The following is a 19,174-nucleotide window of genomic DNA, read 5'->3' on the forward strand; positions in this document are numbered from 1 at the left end:
CACACTCATATGACTATGGATTATCCTGCTATATGTATAGATACAAAGATCAAAGGCATGTCTGAAAGGAAACAATGAATGACTTCTGCTTTTTCTTTAATTTACTCTAAAAATAGCTTTTAAATACTTGGCATAGTCTCGTAAATTAAACTACGAAACACACACACGTTTTGCGTGACACCGCCTCTTTTTTTTTTTTTTTAAATCCTTTTTTTAAATTTATTTTAACCACCAAGAGAGTACCAAATGCAAATATATTTTATGAAAAAGACAACTTTTTTTTTTACCCCCTCGTGCCTCTCGCTTGCACTCCATGCAAGTTAGGAAAAAAAGATGTAGAAAAAAAGCACTTAAATCTCTTATGAAAATAGAAAATATTACAAGTGTGCATAATCACTGCTCATGTTACACGCCAACTTGTAGAAAAAAAGTTCGAGACTTTTGTTATTTTGACGTTCAAGTGTTAGCGCTCACATGCCAATCGCGGGGGCTGTTTCAATGTGTGGTCGGGGCTAGTTTGTGTACCTTTAAAAAACGAGCAGTCAGCTTGTCCGACCGGAAAAAAACACAAACTGTGGCTGACTTGCGCGTTCTGCTACAGCGCCCCCAGCGGGAAGGCCCGTCGCTCACAAGTAAAACTGCTAAATGACATGTGAGAACTTGCGTATACTTGGAATATATTTGGCTGCAGTGTGATACGGTGCTTGTTTTTACCAAAGAATGTTTGGGCCACACGTAAAAGAAAAAATTATTACACTGTGAGATGAAATTTGTAATCTTCTGAGAATCAAGTTGTATATTTTCAAGACAAAAAAAGTTGTTTATGATGGAGATTGTTGTGCATTTTTTAGCACAGTCGTATAGTTCTACTTTTGAGAAAAAAATCTTAATCTTGTGAAAAAAAAATCTAATTATAAAAATATATTTTCAAGAATTAAGTCGATATTATTAAGTCAAGAAAATGTATTATTATTACTTACTATTAAATCTTCAAGTATAAAGTAATATAATTTATGAAAAAAAATGTAGATTTTTTTAAGTCATTTGTTTTTTAGAGAAGTTTTATATTTTCAAGAAAATAAATTGGATACTTCGTTGAAAATGATTTGTTTTAAGTTAAATATTTTATGGAATTGTGTATATGAAAAAGGAAAATGTATATTTTTTAAGAAATAGTTTTTTTACATTTATGAATAATTTTAAATTGATTGAGAATGTTTTTCATACTTCTGAGAACAGTTGTATATTTTCAAAATAAAAAACCTACATATTCAAGGGAAAAAAAATCATATTACAGAGTAAGGATACCTTATATTTTTGAGAAAAAAGTCGTAAATTTCAAGAAAAAAACTTTCATATTTATGAGAAAATTTAAAAAAAGAATATTCTTGAGAAAAAGTCCATTTTGAGAGAAAGGTTGTGTATTATCGGTAAAGTCGTTTTATTTTTCGAAAAAAAAACCTTACATTTTCAAGTTTGAAGTATTTCAAGGGAAGTTTTACATATTTAAGAAAAAAAATATATATATTTTCAAGAAAAAAATACTCATTTGTTTCAGAGGGAAAAAAATGTAATAAAAAAAAGGCAGACGTCTTATATTTATAAGTTTTATGTATACGTTCAAAAACAGTCGTATATTTTTGAGAAAAACAATTGAGAAAAAAGTTGTATATTTTTTAGATAAAAACCGGCCTAATTTTGAGAAAAGATGTCTTATATTTTTGAGGGCGGAAAAAGTCGTTTATTTTTATTTTTTATTTTTCTATATTTTTGAGAAAGACGTCTCATATTTTCCCTTTAGTTCCCTTTGTTTAGAACTTTCTTCTAAAAAAGATGACACTTTTTTTCTCAAAAGATTACAAGTCCAATCTTAATTAGTTTTTTTTTTTCAATGTGGCCCTAATACTCCTTTGAATGTTTTAGTAAGGCGACGTCGAAGTTTACAAGAAATGCTGAGACACAACCGCTAAAATGCTACAAGTGTAAAAAGGCTACATAACAATTACGTTGATCCATGACAAATAATACCTACACATGCGTTGTTGAGTCGCTACAATGCAATGCTGGATAATGCAAAAACACACAAATGCTTTTCAAACACATTTTTACCACTAATATTTTTTAAAAACTTTTTTATTGTCCTCCATTTAAAAAGTCTTATCTAAAAACCCTGTATGTATTGAAAAACTCTATTATAGTTTGCACATATGTATTTTAGCTGCAGCATTGCATTGTAGCTTTTTAAGTACAACCACCAAAGAATTGCGAATCCCCCCAGAAATTATGTGTGAATGCTGCAAGGAAAGCAGCAATAATAATATAATTTTTAAAAATTAATAAGCAATCAAACTGACTTGGCGTCATATTTTTGGAAATACTTGTAATTCATTGGACAGCGATGTTATGCTCAATAGCATTGGTGTGAATGCTCGATTCTCATTCACATGAGAGTTTTGGGGGAAAAAAAGAATCTTTTTCACGGGATCAGCAACAGAAGAGTGCGAGCTGGAAGACGAGACGACGATAACGCGACGCACGAAACATGGCGGAGACAACACAACAAACGGCACAAACAAACGTTTCCATTGGAATGCGCTAGAAAATTAAGGACGCTATGATTATACTCTACAGACACGCATGTGGAGAAATAAAACTTTATGGCAAAAATACAAAATACCTCTTAAAATATTTAAAATATACTTTATATTTATATACATATACTTTTTTTTTTTTTTACATTATGCCAACATATTAACAAGGCGATGACAGGAAAAATAAATACAGTATTCAGTGAAATGTATGAACGTACAATGCTTAACAAACGTATTAGACCACCACCAAATTAACAATATTGGTCATGACCTGTTTCCCAAGAATATTTTGAAAATTCAGCTGCTGAAGCCAGTTTCCCATAGCTACATGAAATTGAATAGCAAAGTGTAGTATGAGTAGACCCACAAAAAAGTCTAAGAAGCCATGCCTGAAAAGACAGGAAGTCTGCCATTTTGGTTTGAAGTGGCCATTTCTGTGTCATTTTGGGGAAGATTTACATTTAGTACCAACCCTTGGACTAATTTTTAAAAGTCAGCCCTCGAAGTCTGTTTTCCTTAGCAACATGGAATTTAATACCAATGTCGAACGTGAGTAGACCCACGAAAAAGTCTTAAGAAGCCATGCCTGAAAATACACAAGCGTGCCGTTTTTGTTTGAAGTGGCCTTTTTAGTGAAAATTTACATTCGTTAGCAAGAAGCCCCTGGACTTTTATAAAAAAAAAAAAAAAGTTTTTTTTTTTTTTTTAAACAAATCAGCCCACACAGCCAGTTTCCACTAGCTAGATGACAATTAGAAGCAATGTCTATCATGAGTGAACCCACAAGGAAGTCTGAAGAAGCCATGCCTAAAAGACACAGGATGTCTGCCATTTTGGTTTGAAGTGGCCATTTTAGTGAAAATTTAGATTTCGTAGCAGCCTCTGGGCTATTTTTTTTATAAATCAGTCCCCAAAGCCAGTTCTCCTTAGCTACATGAAACGTAATTGCAACCTCCCATGAGTAGACTCTCAAAAAAAGTATCTAAAAGCTATGAGTAAAAAGACACAGGAAGTTGGAAAATTGTATTTGAAGCCACCAATTTAGGGGCATGTATGGTATTTCCAGGGTTCCTTTAAAAACAAACTTGTCCAAGCAATGTCCAGTTGGTACCAAATTTGAACCGTTTACTACACAAAAGATACTAAATGTCGAACAATTAGATTTTTCAGAACTGTGTTGGTGGCGCGTGAAAGTAAATTTTAATGACTTGCCATAAAACATGAAAATCTAATAAGTCGTCAACTCCCCAACTGTCATCACACATGTGGCGGTGGTCTAATAAATGTCTCAAGCACTGTACATAGATCTATATGATGACGTAAAGCAGCAGCCCAAATACCCTGACACCATGTCCCTGTAACAACACATTAAAGACGACGCTTCCGACAGGTAGTAGCTCCACGACACCGCTCATCTTATTTATACAACAACATTGCTCTATCTTGTTTCCTTTTTTAAGTGTGTTCTGTTCTATCTATTTATCCATGTTGTGATAGAGTTGCTGTCAACCTTTATTGCTTCCTGAAGGGACCTACGCGGCGGGAGCAGCACGGATCTGGTCGGACTTCACCTGAAAGCAAGGCAACCGGCGCGCCGTGAACTGAGCGGGCGATCACGTGATTAGCTTAGCAACTGGGGGGAGAGGGGTGGTGGTGCGGAGGAAAGGGCACAATGTCGCCGAGTTAAAGAAAGGCCGAGCGATGTCGGGAAATCAAAAACAGTTCTCGAGCCAAACTCGGTCACGACGAGCGGTGCCGCCACCGCCGCAGTCGCGACTTTATTTTGGTACAGCAAATAATAGCAAAACCCTCAAATTAATGCTTACATTCATAATGCACAGATTCTCGAGTGTATTCGCCGTTGTCGTTTGCAAGGATGAGTTGCATAATGTCTGCCAATGAGAAAAGCATCGGGAGAAGACTGAGGGAGTGAAGGAGTCTGTAATTGTGTGTAGACTGGATCGGACAGGGTTGGGGGGCACCTCCCTTTTGGCAGTGGAACAGCACTCTTAGAAGTCAAACCGAGGGTGAGGGTGTGTACACAATGCTCTCGTCGGACAAGAAGGCCATTTCAGTGTCAAGAGATGAAGATGAAGGCATTCTAAGTTAGGCAGCCAGTTCACAGTGTTGTGTGGAGCGCTAAAATCTCGAGATGGGGACACGATGGACGTTGTCTTTTTCGACACCGTCGCCGCTCTCTCGGGCTGTCACAGCGTTCTGAGACGAAAAAAGAGGAGTCATTACACCAAAGTCTACCACACTTGGTTTAAGGGGGTAAAACACAGGTTAAAAAAAAAAGAAGAAGAATTGGGATATGATTTTAGGGAAGAACTAGTCATTCAAGCATAAAGTATCAGGATCGAGCAGTTCCTAAAATGTTCAGGAGCTCATCGGTTTACAACGGAGTTCCATTCCTACAGAGGCAATGTAACCTGAATTTGTACGCTGTTGTAAATGGGATTACGCCATAGTCTGTTGCTAACCTACGCTAACGCAATAGTAAAGTCAAATGAAAAGCAGTAACTGAGCGTGCCTTCTTCTACTTCTTTGCACGTTATTGCATTTTGGGACCATTGTAAAAACACGAGAACCTCCAGTATTGTTAAGAATTTTGAAATCTGAACAAATCGAATGTCGTAGAGCATTCTGGTACAGATTGTTTCGATTTCCCATGGTCCACTTCACAGGTGAGCCTATGCCTGGTGACTTTGGGCATGGTGCACCCTGCACAGGTTACTTGTCAAGCACAGGGCACATTTAAACAACACAGCAATGCACAATTTAGTATTCAGTTCACCTAACATGAATGTTTTTGGAAGGTGGAACCTTTGAATATCAGGCCACTGTGCTGCCCTAAAAGTAACTCAAAACATTCATCCTTCCATCCATCCATATTCTATACCGCTATCCTGTTCAGGCTGGAGCCTATCCATACTAACTTCAAGCGCAAGGCGCCCCTGGGCTGGTCGCCTGTCCATTACATGGCACATATAGACAACCATTCAAACTGACATTCACACTGTCACTGAGTGGGAATTAAACCCACACTCCCCACACCAAATTCAGGTGAGTGAACCACTTTTAGCGACACAAGTGAAAACTCAATTCTTAATATTCTTATCTTACCTGAAAGTAGACCTGTCACCGTGCTTCGCAATTTCTTCCAAGACCTGGCGGGATCCAGACACCTCTTTGTCTTTGTTCTCCCTGCCTGTCTGAGAAGCGTTTGGGGAATCTTGGGAGTCCTTGCCCTCCCCATCCCCCTCTCCAGAGTCGGTGCTCCTGATGCTGAGGCGTCTCATGCGATACATCACGTCCACCTCCCGCATCTTGCCCAGGCGCTCCACAGCCACCCGGCTAGGAGAGACGGCTAGCTTATTCTGCAGAGCTTCAATTCTATTAGGGGGGGTGCCAATCTGCTGCTCCCCTTCCAAGGTGAGGGACAGCCTGCGGTCGAGCTTTGGCACGACTGAAAGTGGCAGTCTCTCAGGCGGAAACTCTGGCAACCCGGGGTGGTCTCGCCCCGGGTGTGTCCATAGGACAAGTCTATGTTCCGCGAGAGCAAATGGCTTCCTCTCTTGCTCCTGCTTGTTGTCCGACGTTGCTTCAGTTTGTCCCTCTCGTTCAGTGTCAGCCGCAATACATTCTGCCATTTCTCCCTCGTTGGCTTCTTTCTGTGCTGACTCCGCCAACTCAGTTTTACGTAGTTCATCTGAGCGTGCATGCACATCTGTGGAACCATCGACTGTTTCGTCAGTATCGCCCAAATTGTCTTGTGTTGATGAATCCTTCTTCGCTGCATCAGCACTCATATCGGACCCCGTCTGGTAGAGACTCGAGTTCTGCGGTTCCTGATTCCTTGCATCCTCAACCGGGCTTTCGTCTGCAGCGCGCTGCGGCGGACTTCCGTTTGGATTGACGGAGCTATCTGAGCTGTTCTCCTCGTGGAGAGGAGGTAGTGGGCCCTGTCTCAACTGGTTCTCCAGCTCCCTTTTGCAAATAGGACACTCCTCCTCTGAATCGAGATCCTGAGGAGTTGCCGGGTCATTAGGATTGCTTGAATCCCGAGAGTGACGCAAAGTCTGGCATATGTCCTCATAGTCGGGAGGACTTGTGAGCGTGGATGCGTCCTGCATGGGCTGTCGGTCTGCCCACGGCACTTCTGCTGTCGTGCTGTTGGTCATCGGGCTGAAGTCACAAAGCGGTGTCTCGATGGGTTCATCGGGCAGGTCCAGTTTCACAGTCCTGCCGTCGTTGCTACGTCTACGAGGAAGATGTGGAACAACCCTGTATTCTCGAAAACCCGATTCCCGAGGGGGCACAGGGAGTTCCTCCCTCAGCTGCTTGCTGAACGTGACCGACTTTGTGGCAGGCCTGGAGAAGGCGCTCTTGACTTCCCTGTACTCCGGATCAACGGACCAGCTGACCGCACTGCGCCTAAGGCTGCTGGGTTTGTTGAGAGGCTGGGACGTCAGACGGATTTTGATACGCTCAGGGATTTCAACTGACCCGTCGGGGACCTTATTGCTGGCAGCGCCAAGCTCCAAGATGTCTTTGTAGGCCTCGTTGAGGTCCTCGATACACTTGTCAACGCTGGGCTGTTTGCTGCTCTGTTGCTGCTGCTGTTGATCCTGGACTTCTTTTTGGATTGCCTCCAGCTCTTTGACAGCATCCCACGGTCGCTGGCTGACAATAGGTTTCAGCAGGAACTCGGGAACCTTAAACACCTCCTGGCCGCTGCTAGCTGCTGGTTTGCTCTCCACATTTCCTGAGGGTGGAACTGCTGGCTGCTGAGCTGTGCTCTTGTTCAGCTGGTTGGAGAAAGTGGTGGTCAGGGAGAAGGCGCTGTTGCTCGAAAGTTTTAGACTCTTCACTCCCTTGATAGGGAACGTGAAGGTGGTGCCTGCTACACTGCCACCATCTGCAGGGGCTTCAGTGGCAGCAGGGATGGGGTCTTCTTGTGCTTCCTTGTTTTCAGGGCCAGTTTTTTCGGCCTCTGGGCTAGTTTGTGTCTCCTGGTCACGGTACTGGTTTGCGGGCCAAGATCCTGACAACTTCAGCTCCTTGTAATGGTTTATTTTAGGGGGTCTACAGGGCAACTTCTTGAACATTTTACTGCTCGCTCGGCTGCTCGTCTTGCTGCTCGCTATGCTACCTGTTAGCGCTTGCAGCTCGGCCTCGGCTGAAGACGTGCTTTGGAGACTTTGGTTAGTTAAATGGCCCGTTTTGTTTTCGCTGGGACTGTCGGCTGGGTCTGGTGACTTCTCATTATTGTTGTTCTGATCACGGATTGTACCAGTGAGCTGTGGGGTGACCGGAACAGAAACCAAACAAAAGATGGTTTCACTAAGTCTCTTTTTGAGATTCTTGGATTTATCCTTCTCCGGTGGATCGGGCTGTTCAACTTTCTTTACTTCTGCCACAGTTTCAGTGACAACCTGGTCAGGCGGCTTGCATGGGGGTGGTGGTGGTTTACCGAGAATAGATGAAGGGAAAAATTGACTACGATTTTGTTCAGGACCTACACTGTCACTTTTTTTGTTCAATCCCCTGTTACTCCATCGAGTACTGCTGTCATTTTCAGTAAGAGTCGCCTTGCGACCAGTGTTGAGGGATTGTCCCTGTTGGGGAGGAAAGGCACTATCACTTGTAGATTGTCCTAAATTCTTAACGGATGGATTCTCTTTGTTGATGTTTCGGATCTTGTCTGAGTCGGTGAGAGAATTTCTGCTGGGCCCTCCTGAGATTTGATTCATTCTTGCATCTTCAGCTGGTACTTGACGAGCTTGACTCTGTTGCTCTTTGTGTCCAGAGGGTATCTGTTTTCGATAGGATGCCACACGATCTCCATAGTGTTCCAGCCACGAATCACCCGTGTGCCTCGTTAGCCACCTCCCGGGGTCTGAGCTGGGCTGCAGGGATTCTGACCTCCACCGCAGGTTTAGCATTTCGTTACGATTGATTGACACGGCTCTTGGGGGTGGTGCTCTTTTATAAGACGGAGGAGGAATGTAGCCCGGGGGCTCCATTCCAGGGAGTGAGTGTTGTGCAAAATAGTCATGACGCAGCTCCCCATCCCTTGAATAAAAGATAGGCCTGTCTTTTAGCTTGAGACCGTGGTCTATAGCAAGCATTTCTGCACTACCCCTAATCTGCTGGTGAATCTCATATGATGGCGGCTTTGAAGGCCTGCTGAACCTGGGCTTTGGTAAAAGTGCAACGTGGCTGCTTGGCCCGGAATTCCTGCCCCACCGGTCCCTGCCAATAGCTCCGCTATAGATATACCGACTATAGGGCCCAGAGAAAAGAGTGCTGCTTAGCCTTGGCGGTCTGTCTGGTAGGCTTGGTCTGGATGGTATTAGCTCTCTGCAGTTTGTTCCATCAGGTGACAAAACTCTTGGGAGAGACTGAGACTTGGCTTTTGTTCTTGGGTGAAAAAAACCTTCAGGTGTCCTCAGGCGATACTGCTCCAAAGCCCACCTTTCCCCATCCCCGTCCGACAGCTGCCTGCCCAGCCCCACTGCGGGCCTCCACTCCTCGGTACCGAGGCTTTGACACTTCCGCTCCCCAGTCACCCTCAACTGACCAGGTGCATCTTGGTCCCTCAGCCAGGAAATCTCCTCCCACAGCTGCTGCGCTTGCCTCTCTGCCCTGAGTTCCTCGGCCGCTATGAGGGCCTGTGGTCTCCATGCTCCCGCAGAGGCTCTTAGCTCCCTACCATCGGCATAGTCCAGGAGAATGCTGAAATCTTGGCCTCGCCTCCGCCAGTACGAAATATCTCTGTCGTCGTGGCTTAGCAGCTCGGAGTAAGTCAAACTCGGGACGTCGTAGAAACTGCAAAGGCAAGAAAACTCAGTCTTAGTAGGACTTCTTCTAGAAGCGTTCATCAATAATGCAGGAATTGCATCGGCCGTGTTTGTTTTAGGCAAGAATGTCGGTCATCCCAATGCCCATTACACACTGGTCATTTAAGACAGGATTTTCTGGGCTCACTGTCGAATGTGTAAAGTACCGATGTGGTATGCGGGGGTTTGAAGTCGACCCAAGAATTTGTCGCCTTCTCAGATTTTATCTGAGGCCGAACAGAGACAGAACATTGCCAGCCATGACCAGTGTATGAAGTTAAACTCTCGAGACTCACTGCCTTTGTATTTTCACACATCTAATTATCGAAACGCAGCAACCCATCAGGGTTGCATTCAAGCGACATTAGCCCCTTTCACACAAAGTTTATGTATCAGAGGTACACTATATTGCCAAAAGTATTCGCTCACCTGCCTTTACTCGCATATGATCTGAAGTGACATCCCCTTCTTAATCAATAGGGTTTTATATGACATCGTCCCACCCTTTACCACTATAACAGCTTTAATTCTTCTGAAAAGGCTTTCCACAAGGTTGAGGAGTGTGTGTGTGTAGGGACTCTTCCAGAAGCGTATTTGTGAGGTCACACAGTGCTGTTGGACGAGAAGGCCTGGCTCTCAGTCTGCACTCTAATTAATCAAAAAGGTGTTTTATCAGGTTGAGGTCAGGACCCTGTGCAGGCTAGTCAGGTTTATCCACACCAAAGTCTCATCCATGTCTTGCTTTGTGCATTGGTGCAGTCATGTTGGAACAGGAAGGGGCCATACCCAAACTGTTCCCAGAAAGTTGGGAGCAATTAGTTGTTCAAAAGCTCTTGGTATGCTGAATGCTATCAAGTTCCTTTCACTCAAACTAAGGAGCCAACATTTTGGACAATTCCATCCTTCCAAATTTGTGGGAACAGTTCTTCCATTTCTAAGATGACGGTGCATCAGTGCACAAAGCCAGGTCCATAAAGAAATGGATGAGAGAGTTTGGTGTAGATGAACTTGACTGGCCGTAACAGAGTTCTGACATCAACAGGATAGAACATCTTTTAGATGAATTCGGGCACAGACTGAGAGCCAGTCCTTCTCGTCCAACATCACTGTGTGACCTCGCAAATACGCTTCTGAAAGAGTTGTAAAAAATTCCCGCACACATTCCTAAACTTTGTGTAAAGCCTTTTCAGAATAATGAAAGTTGTTATAGGGGTAAAGGGTGGAGCAACGTCATATTAAACCCTGTTGATTAAGACGGGGATGTCACTTCAGATCATATGTGAGTCAAGGCAGGTGAGCAAACACCTTTGTCAATATAGTGTATGGCAGAAGATCCAGAATTTGTTCATCTTTCCAGTGTAGAAGCAGAAGCTAGTGAAGTGGGGGGAAAGCCCAGTCCTGGCTTTTTGCAATTTCCCTTCAAACAGCCATCTATCTCTGTTATGCCTAGATCACACTACAGGATTTTAGCCCCGACATTGGCACAATTAGCTATTGCGGGCATTTTCCCAAATCGGGCCCGACATATTTTGTCGGGAACAACAAAACTTTTTGTAGTGTGACATAATTCACGACCAGCAATTTGGCCGTAGGTAGTCCTACGACGCCAAAATGAAAAGTCTAGCATGTTTGATTTTTTGGGGGATATCTTCTGTGTAGTGTGACATATCAGCGACAACTCTCCGACAGAGCACCTTGACGTCGACCAATAGGATTCGGTATTATGACCGGCGCTTCGCCTCCTGTGCTTGCTGTTGTCAACATACTTGGTCGCCGTTGTCAATATTAATTTACGCGCACAAACCAATTTCTACCAAACCTTTAGAGCATGAGTCGACAGAACGCCGGCATATTTAGGTCCAATCTTTAATGCTAGCATTAGCTTGCTAGGCCACGTAACATTTTGTTACCTGCTTGCAAGCCATGTCGTATTAAAAGTAGGGGAACATACCTCAAGCAATCCTTGAATGAACGTCCTCTCCCGAGCACCTTGTGACGACCACCATTTTGTTCTTTTTTTTCCCCAACACAATACATTGCCGCGATCCATTGTTGTTGTCTTTGCCATGGTAACGGGTCTATCCGGTAGCATTGACCGGTGACACGTTTTCTGGTTCTGAGAGTGTTTGATTTGACAAGCTAAAGCCCAGTGATCATAAAAGATGGGATATGGTGGTATCGGAATACATAGCGTGTAGTGTTGCCACTGTCAGATCAAGACACGGCAAGATTTTATGGCAGTAGTCTGACAAGTGCAATCGTAAAAGACCACATTTGTCTTGTAGTGTGATCCACGCATTACATTTCTGATCCTACCACCACAGCTGGGAAATCTGTTGGTCGACTTTGACTCCGCCCCCCCATTTAGCATCGGTACTTTATACACAGGGCAGCAAGCCAGGAAAATGCCAGCTTAGGTGGTCAGTCTGTAGGGGCTTTGGAGACACTATTTGGCTCATCAGAGATGGTTTCAACACAACAGTGTGGTAGAAGTGAGTGCCAAGTGTTAAATTTCTTCCTTTCACACAGCAACCGCCCGATCTCTGTTCGGCCTTGGAAGCCAGGAAATTCACATCTACTTCACACCCCAAGTCCATTTGTCACTCTCGTCTAACTCTGATGATCGGTCGGAACGGAACTGTTATTGGAATATTCTTTCCTCGTCGTCATGTTGAAATAATCATCAGATAAATCAAATTGTCAGCGAGCCAATATGTTAACGTGACTGATAGCGTTCCACCACGCATTGATCTGATTTTACACGAAGTACATACTATGCTACACGTGTGTGTGTTTGTGTATGTGTGTGTACATGTGTGCAATGGCTTTCCCAACAAACTGCTGAAGTCAGCCGTCGCTTCAGCATCCCTTAACGACGCAAATTGTGATGTTCGTGCAATATGATCTGCATTTTTAATTATGCTGACCTTTTCCTTAAAGGGTCGTTATTGGAAAAAAAACATCAATAGTGCAAGTCTGGACACATGCAACCAATCAAGAGACCATAAACATTTGTTGTGATTATTATTCCACTGCATTATGATACCATACATGACGATGTGATATGATACCATACGACATGTGATGCTTTAAGATACAATTCATTGCAATATGATACAATATACTGTATGATACGATACAGTACGGTACAATAAATTGTGCCAAATTACGATAATATATGATATGGTATGATATGTTGCGATACATTGCAATTAATTAGGATACATGACGATATAGGCCGGCACGGTGGACGACTGGTTAGCACATCTGCCTCACAGTTCTGGTTACCGGCGTTCAAATCCCGGCCCAGTCTGTGTGGAGTTCGCATGTTCTCCGCGTGCCTTGGTGGGTTTTCTCCGGTTTCCTCCCGCATCCCAAAAACATGCGTGGTAGGTTGATTGAATACTCTACATTGCCCGTAGGTGTGTATGTGAGTGCAAATGGTTGTTTGTTTCTATGTGCCCTGCGATTGGCTGGTGACCGGTTCAGGGCGTACCCCGCCTCCCGCCCGAAGATAGCTGGGATAGGCTCCAGCAGCCCGCGACCCTAGTGAGGGTAAGCGGTAAAGAAAATGGATGGATGGACATGACGATATAGTAGGATACAATGCAGTGTCTCATTGCAATACGATACTGTATGATATATTATGATGCGATACATTGTGATACGTTATTATATTACTATACATCGTAATATTGTTCGATACGCTACGATAGGTTGTGTTACACTACGACACGTTACTTCGTAACACATTACCATAAATTGCAGTCCGATATGATACCATAAAATATTATATATTACGGTGCATTACCATACGGTACAATATTATCCATTGCGATAAACTGAAATACATTGTCTATACGTTATGATACTAAACTATTGAATAGCCATGCGTTTTAACGTGTTCTTTTTTTCACGATGTATTAAAAACAAGGCAACGTGTAAAAATAACCCCGACAAATGAATGAATATGCTGTGTGTGTGTGAGCGAGAGAGACACTAGCAGCATATGCTAGTGTATGGCTGAGGGGGGAGCCGCGCACACTTGCCCAGCAACATGCTGACATCACGCAGCACGTGCTGGGTGGGATTCGGTGTGTCAGTGTTTACAGTAGAGTGACTCTGTGCTGCGTCTTGACGCAAGTTCAATTCACCCCCAACCTCCAGTCTCACTCTGCTGCTGTTTTCATCTGTCACGAGGGGGACACGCGCTAGCTGTGTGCGCACAAATGGATCAAGCTTTCGTCAGAAGGCCGGCCTGAGATATATCAGCCGTGCTGCTGCAGGGAAGGAGGGTGTGGCGGGAGTTGGGGGGACCTGCAGTGCAGCTTTTGCACGCTGACTGGAGGAAAGGGGAAGGCGTAAAAAAGTGGGGAGAAGCACTCACCCGCTGTCTGTAGCCAAAGAATCACTCAAGGGTTGAGCGTCACCTAGGATACCGATGAAGGCCTCCTTCCTCCTCCTTTCAGCCTCATTGTCCATGTAACCCTTGAGGGGCGCCGGCCTGCTTCCGTACAAGCCGCTGCTGCCCGCCGAGGCCCCGCCGCGCTCCGTCTCATAGCCGTTGAGCGCCGCCGCTGCCCGGCCCGCCCGGTTGTCCAGCAGGAGCTCACGTTGGCAGTCGGCGGGCCGCTTGTCATAAGGAGTGGCCGACGGCGGGCCACTCCTGGGCAGCTTGTATCCGTGTGAGATGAGCAGGTCCTCCACGCTGTACATGGCGGCGCACGTACAGGGGGCAAAGGTGGGGGTTTGCCTTATGCGCTGTACTGATCAGCAGAGGCCATCACTTTGGGGAAGGGAATGCCAGAATAAAAAACAGAAAGAAAGGGTTAACGACACATCACTCCAGCAACAACCCACATTAACCACAATACCATGCGATAGGAAATGAATCATTCAGTTTTGATTACTTCAGATACAGAATGATTCTTTGTGATACAATTAATTCCGATAGAATACGATACATTAAGTTGCGATGCGTTACTGTGAGATATGATGCAATGTAATTTTGCTGCAATATCGCAACTCATTGAGGATAAGCGGTACAGAAAATGAATGGATGAACATTAAGCTACATCACGACGTAACAAATACCATGTCAAGCGATACAAAAGATAACGATAACTTCCTTGCAAGAGATAACGATTGGGTATTGGGTCATCACAGTTCAATTAAGTTTTTTTTTTTTAAAACAATAACGAGTTATATGAACACAATCTGGATAATGAACGACTTGAGAAATCCATGAAATGCTCCTTATAGTTTGTCCTAACTTGACAATTTGTGAAATGTATTTACGGAGTATGAACATTTTGGTCTTTTTCTTCTGACTTTCACATCAACAATGAGTCATGATGTGATAAAAATGACAAATTGATACAAGCTCCCCGGACCTCAAGGTGACCTTAATGTTTTGTTTTTTTTCTTCTTTAATCCAAGATTGCATTTTGGAAATTCTGAGGAGACGATTTTCACTCAGCATTGAAGCGATTCTTCACATGTACGAAATACACTGGAACCATTAGCCCCTGATGTCGCACAGTTTGACCAAAGATTTAGGGAAATACATGTCTCTGAAGTCACACATAAACTTTGGAGTTCATCAAGGGATTGACTGTGTGTGCTTTGCTTTTTCTTTGGCTTGTTCTGTATTTTTTTGCCAATGAAGAACAAATTTAGAACTCATAAAAAGCATCTGTTTTTACACTTGTATAATGGTTAATGTTTAAATGTGCCTTAGAACATTGCCTGAAACTTGGGGTTGAATGACTTCAGATTTTTGTAGTTGACGCTACGGTAATGATAGTCGAGTCGACGATTAATCGATGATGTCATTTATATATTTTTCAGTTCTCAACTCTCTGCGGCTTTCGCCTCCAAACAGAAGCTTGCTCACTCACTTTCCCCGCCGTCCTCGGTTGTACTGGCTCCATAGTCTGTCTTGCAGTTAACCTTAGTGGATGCTTTTGCAGATGGGTGTTAATAGCATTGGTGCTTTTTGTTATATTTAAGGATAGACTTTCATATTTTGCAAGTAATCGTCTCATTTTTAGGATAATATTTACACACGTTTGCTGCCCTGACCGACCACCTGTTGATTTCAGCAAGGCTTCCATGTTGTTAAAAACACATGATTGGTAATTAAAAGGCTTCAAGCTATAATCGTCAGTGCGCAGTGATTAAGTGGGTGTGTCGACTAGTCCTTTGAACCCGTACTGCACACTTACGTAATAAAGGTCTCATGTTGCGATGCCACCTAATGATAACGTACGGTTGGATATGATCACATAAATTAGGGTATGTGATGATACGGTACAATGCAGTATTAATGCAATACGATACTGTACATTTCGATATGATACGATACAATACGATACTTTTTGGTTTGATACCGTACATCACGACATGATGCGCTACCATAGGATACATTACAATATAATGTGCTGCGATTTGACACATCACAATATGATGGGCTACAATCTGATAAATTACGATTCGATGCATTGTGACATGATACCATGCGACGCAATACAATATGGTCGGGTACAATCCATTACGATAGGCTACATCACAATATGATGTGTTACAATTTGATACATTACGATGTAGTGTAACAACAATACAATCTGATACAGTACAATAGGTTAAGATCTAATATGGTACAGTACTGTGCGATAGGGTGTGGTGTTACGGTATGCAATACAATAGATTGTAGTATGACACGACGCAATGCAATACAATAGATGCTGTACGACGACGGTACGATATGATACGATGCAATACATTGCAATACGATACGATGCAATACGGTACAGTAGGGTATGATGCAATAGACTATGATTCAATACATTACGAAATGATGTGCTACAATGTGGTATGTTATATGATACGTTGCGATATGATGCGATACCATATGATGTGATAAAAAGCAATACCATTTGATGTGTAACGATACGATACGTTACATTGTAATAACTCGTTGTGATATGGTATGTTATAATACGATCACATTTGCAATAATTAGTATTTTTGCTATACGGTACCATTCCTGGAGCTGAGGGGCTGTGAATGCGCCACCAGTCAACTTGCATCACCAGCCCCTCAATTGAAGGGGGGGTGAAGCCCCACCTACCAACGTTTTATTAAGTATACAACTCATTCCTGGAACTGATGGGTAGTGAATGCACCACCAGTCAACCTATTATTAACCATACGACTTATTCTTGTAGCTGAGGGGCAGTGAATGCACCACCAATCGACTTTTTATAAAGGTATGGCTTATTCTTGGAGCTGAGGTGCGGTCAATGCACTCACTGCAACTCAACTTACACAAGGTCATGACTTCAGAGCCTCTTTAGTTTGCATAGCAACAACTAAAGTACCACTGTTTGTTACCACATGAGTTCACCAAAACAAAATATGCATCTGCAAACTTATTAAGAAGTGTACAGATGCGAGCATTTGCCACTATTAAACATGTGCAAGCAGGAGGTCACATAAAGTTCACTTCAAATGTGCATAAATTAATATTCAACATGTAACAACCCTCCATCCCAATGTACATGCATCACAGCATGGGGTGTGTACCTTTACCTAGTAACACACACTCGCGCATTCCTCCTCATCCTCCTGCTATGAATGAATCATGCAGGTGAAACACGTATCATAACAAATAGCCATCCATAATACATGCTTAACGTGCACCACGCCTGCCTGGCTGCATGCCATGCGATGCTATATGCTACTATGCTATGCTACGCTTTCCTACGGGGGGTGGGGGGGGGGCACTGCAATATGGCAACATCATGAGCCCTATCATCATACCTGCCTGGAGACAGCTGCATGCACCTGCACTTCAACTTGCACATGCGGCCATGCTGCGACCCAACCCTGACCGTGCACGGGAGGTACCGCCACCAAAAATAATGGGACAAATCCTAAAAATGTACGCTAAGACGCGCAAGTTGCAGATGCGCTAAACTGGGAGCGTTTACCGACGCGCACACGCGCTCACACGCACACATGCATGCATAGCAACCCCTCCCTGGAAACCATGAGCTGCACATTGGACAGGAAAAACACATACAAGAAAAGAACATTAATTTGTCATTTTAGTCTTCAAACATACCTGGCGAGATGCTTGCGTGCGTGCGTGCGTGGCCGCTCGCTGCGGTTCGACTTGCTCACAGAGCGCGGAGCCCGAGCCGAGCATGCCGATTGGTAGGCGGGGAGGACGCGCCGGTTGCTGGCTGCCTCGGACTGCATGGGCTCCCCGAGACACACGCAGGGAGGGAGGGATGGAGGGGGGAGGCAGGGTGGGGTGGGCTGCCGCTCCTCCTCGCTCGCTGCCTGCACAAATGGTTTCTTCCACACTTGCTCCTCAACTTTGTGTTCCAGGGTTGTTATGGCAAGAGTATTGTTCGCATTGTTCGCTTTTTGGGCGTTCCCTGGAAAGTTAAGGGGGAAAAAAAAACCTGTGACTAGTTTAACCAATGACAATGACATCATGACAGGAAGCACAAAAAAAAGTCTCAAGGACACATGCGAAACTGAATAGGAAGTCAGTGATTTGGTTTGGTTTGAAGCAACCATTTTGGGTGAATTAAAGATTTCGCATACAGGTATAGGGAATTCGTCCGAATGAACCCCATTTGTAAGTAGATACCCTTGACAGATTACAAAGGTTTTTCCGGCGTCACAGTTTGAAGAGCATGTCAAGGATTCACAGTGAAAATTTGATATTAAATACAGCCAGTTGCACATAGAATCATGAAATCGGTTGGGCATGTCTACCATGATGCAACACGCGAAAAAGTCTCAGAGCCATGCCTGGAATTTAAGAGAACATCGGCCGTTTTCGTTTAAAGCGGTTGTTTTGGGCTGAATTCAAAATGAGCCCCATTCAAAAGCAGGTATTGCGATCTTAGACTTAATTTTCGCTTGGTTTTATTAAGGCTCAACGACCCTTGCCTGAAATTGAACAGGAAGTTGTCAATTTCGGTTAAAAGCAGCCATTTTGTGACAATTCCAGGGCTCCGAACCAAATGAGCCCCAATTGGAAGCAGGAATCATGGATAAGTGATTCCCAACCACTTTTGCTGTGAGAGATCATCAGGTGTGCCTCAGGAAATGATCCAATGTCACGTAATTCGTCCAAAAATAATTATATAGTTACTACAAATAATGTATCTTTGTTCATCTATCTATGCGTATAGTGACAGGCAGAACAGTTAAATGCTCTTCCACTAGATGGCAGAAGCTACAATTAACCTGTGGATCCACCTGTTGCTCATCCTACAACAAGAATAGCTTTAGGTTCAACAGGTCAAGATTTCACACGAAGTAAATCAAGACGAGATCATCAGTATTTCACTGTACTTCTTGTGCCATTTGTATTTGGTGCTGTGCCGTTAGATTTTTCTATTGTAAAATGTGTGCCTTGGCTCAATACAATTTATGAAACACTGTCCTAGACGGATGGGTGCAAATTGCCAAGCTAGGAAATTCTGCACCGAAGTCAGTTTCACTGATGGACACAAAATTGGGTGTACGTCTATCATAACAGGACACATAAAAAAAGTCTCAATGATTCATACCTAAAATGGCAGAGCATGTTGGTAATTTCGGCAGCCATTTTGGACGAATTGCAGAGTTCCTACATTGAATAGGGAATTAGCCGTAATGATCCCCAATCAGAAGCAGGTATTCCAGACAGATGGGAAATCCAAATCTTTTTTT

General features: G+C 43.5%; 1 protein-coding gene across 1 annotated transcript; it reads right to left on the bottom strand.

Annotated features, from left to right (window-relative positions):
• Positions 1-2,686: 2,686 nt before the first annotated feature.
• Positions 2,687-17,879, bottom strand: LOC133489341 (junctional cadherin 5-associated protein). Its single transcript, XM_061798348.1, has 4 exons — positions 17,565-17,879; positions 13,824-14,222; positions 5,718-9,425; positions 2,687-4,808 (listed from the first exon to the last, which is right to left on the bottom strand). Exons 2-4 carry the CDS (start codon positions 14,150-14,152, stop codon positions 4,799-4,801), a joined length of 4,047 nt encoding a protein of 1,348 aa, XP_061654332.1. The 5' UTR covers positions 14,153-14,222; positions 17,565-17,879; the 3' UTR covers positions 2,687-4,798.
• Positions 17,880-19,174: the final 1,295 nt, after the last annotated feature.

The sequence above is a fragment of the Phyllopteryx taeniolatus genome, chromosome 14 (genome assembly GCF_024500385.1).
Source record: "Phyllopteryx taeniolatus isolate TA_2022b chromosome 14, UOR_Ptae_1.2, whole genome shotgun sequence".
Lineage (NCBI taxonomy): Eukaryota > Metazoa > Chordata > Actinopteri > Syngnathiformes > Syngnathidae > Phyllopteryx > Phyllopteryx taeniolatus.

Excerpts from the sequence above, each read along its gene's own strand:
- LOC133489341 (XM_061798348.1), bottom strand. The coding sequence starts at position 14,152 with ATGTACAGCGTGGAGGACCTGCTCATCTCACACGGATACAAGCTGCCC. Across the intron at positions 9,426-13,823 it reads TCTTTGGCTACAGACAGCGG|TTTCTACGACGTCCCGAGTT; the intron begins GTGAGTGCTTCT and ends TTGCCTTTGCAG.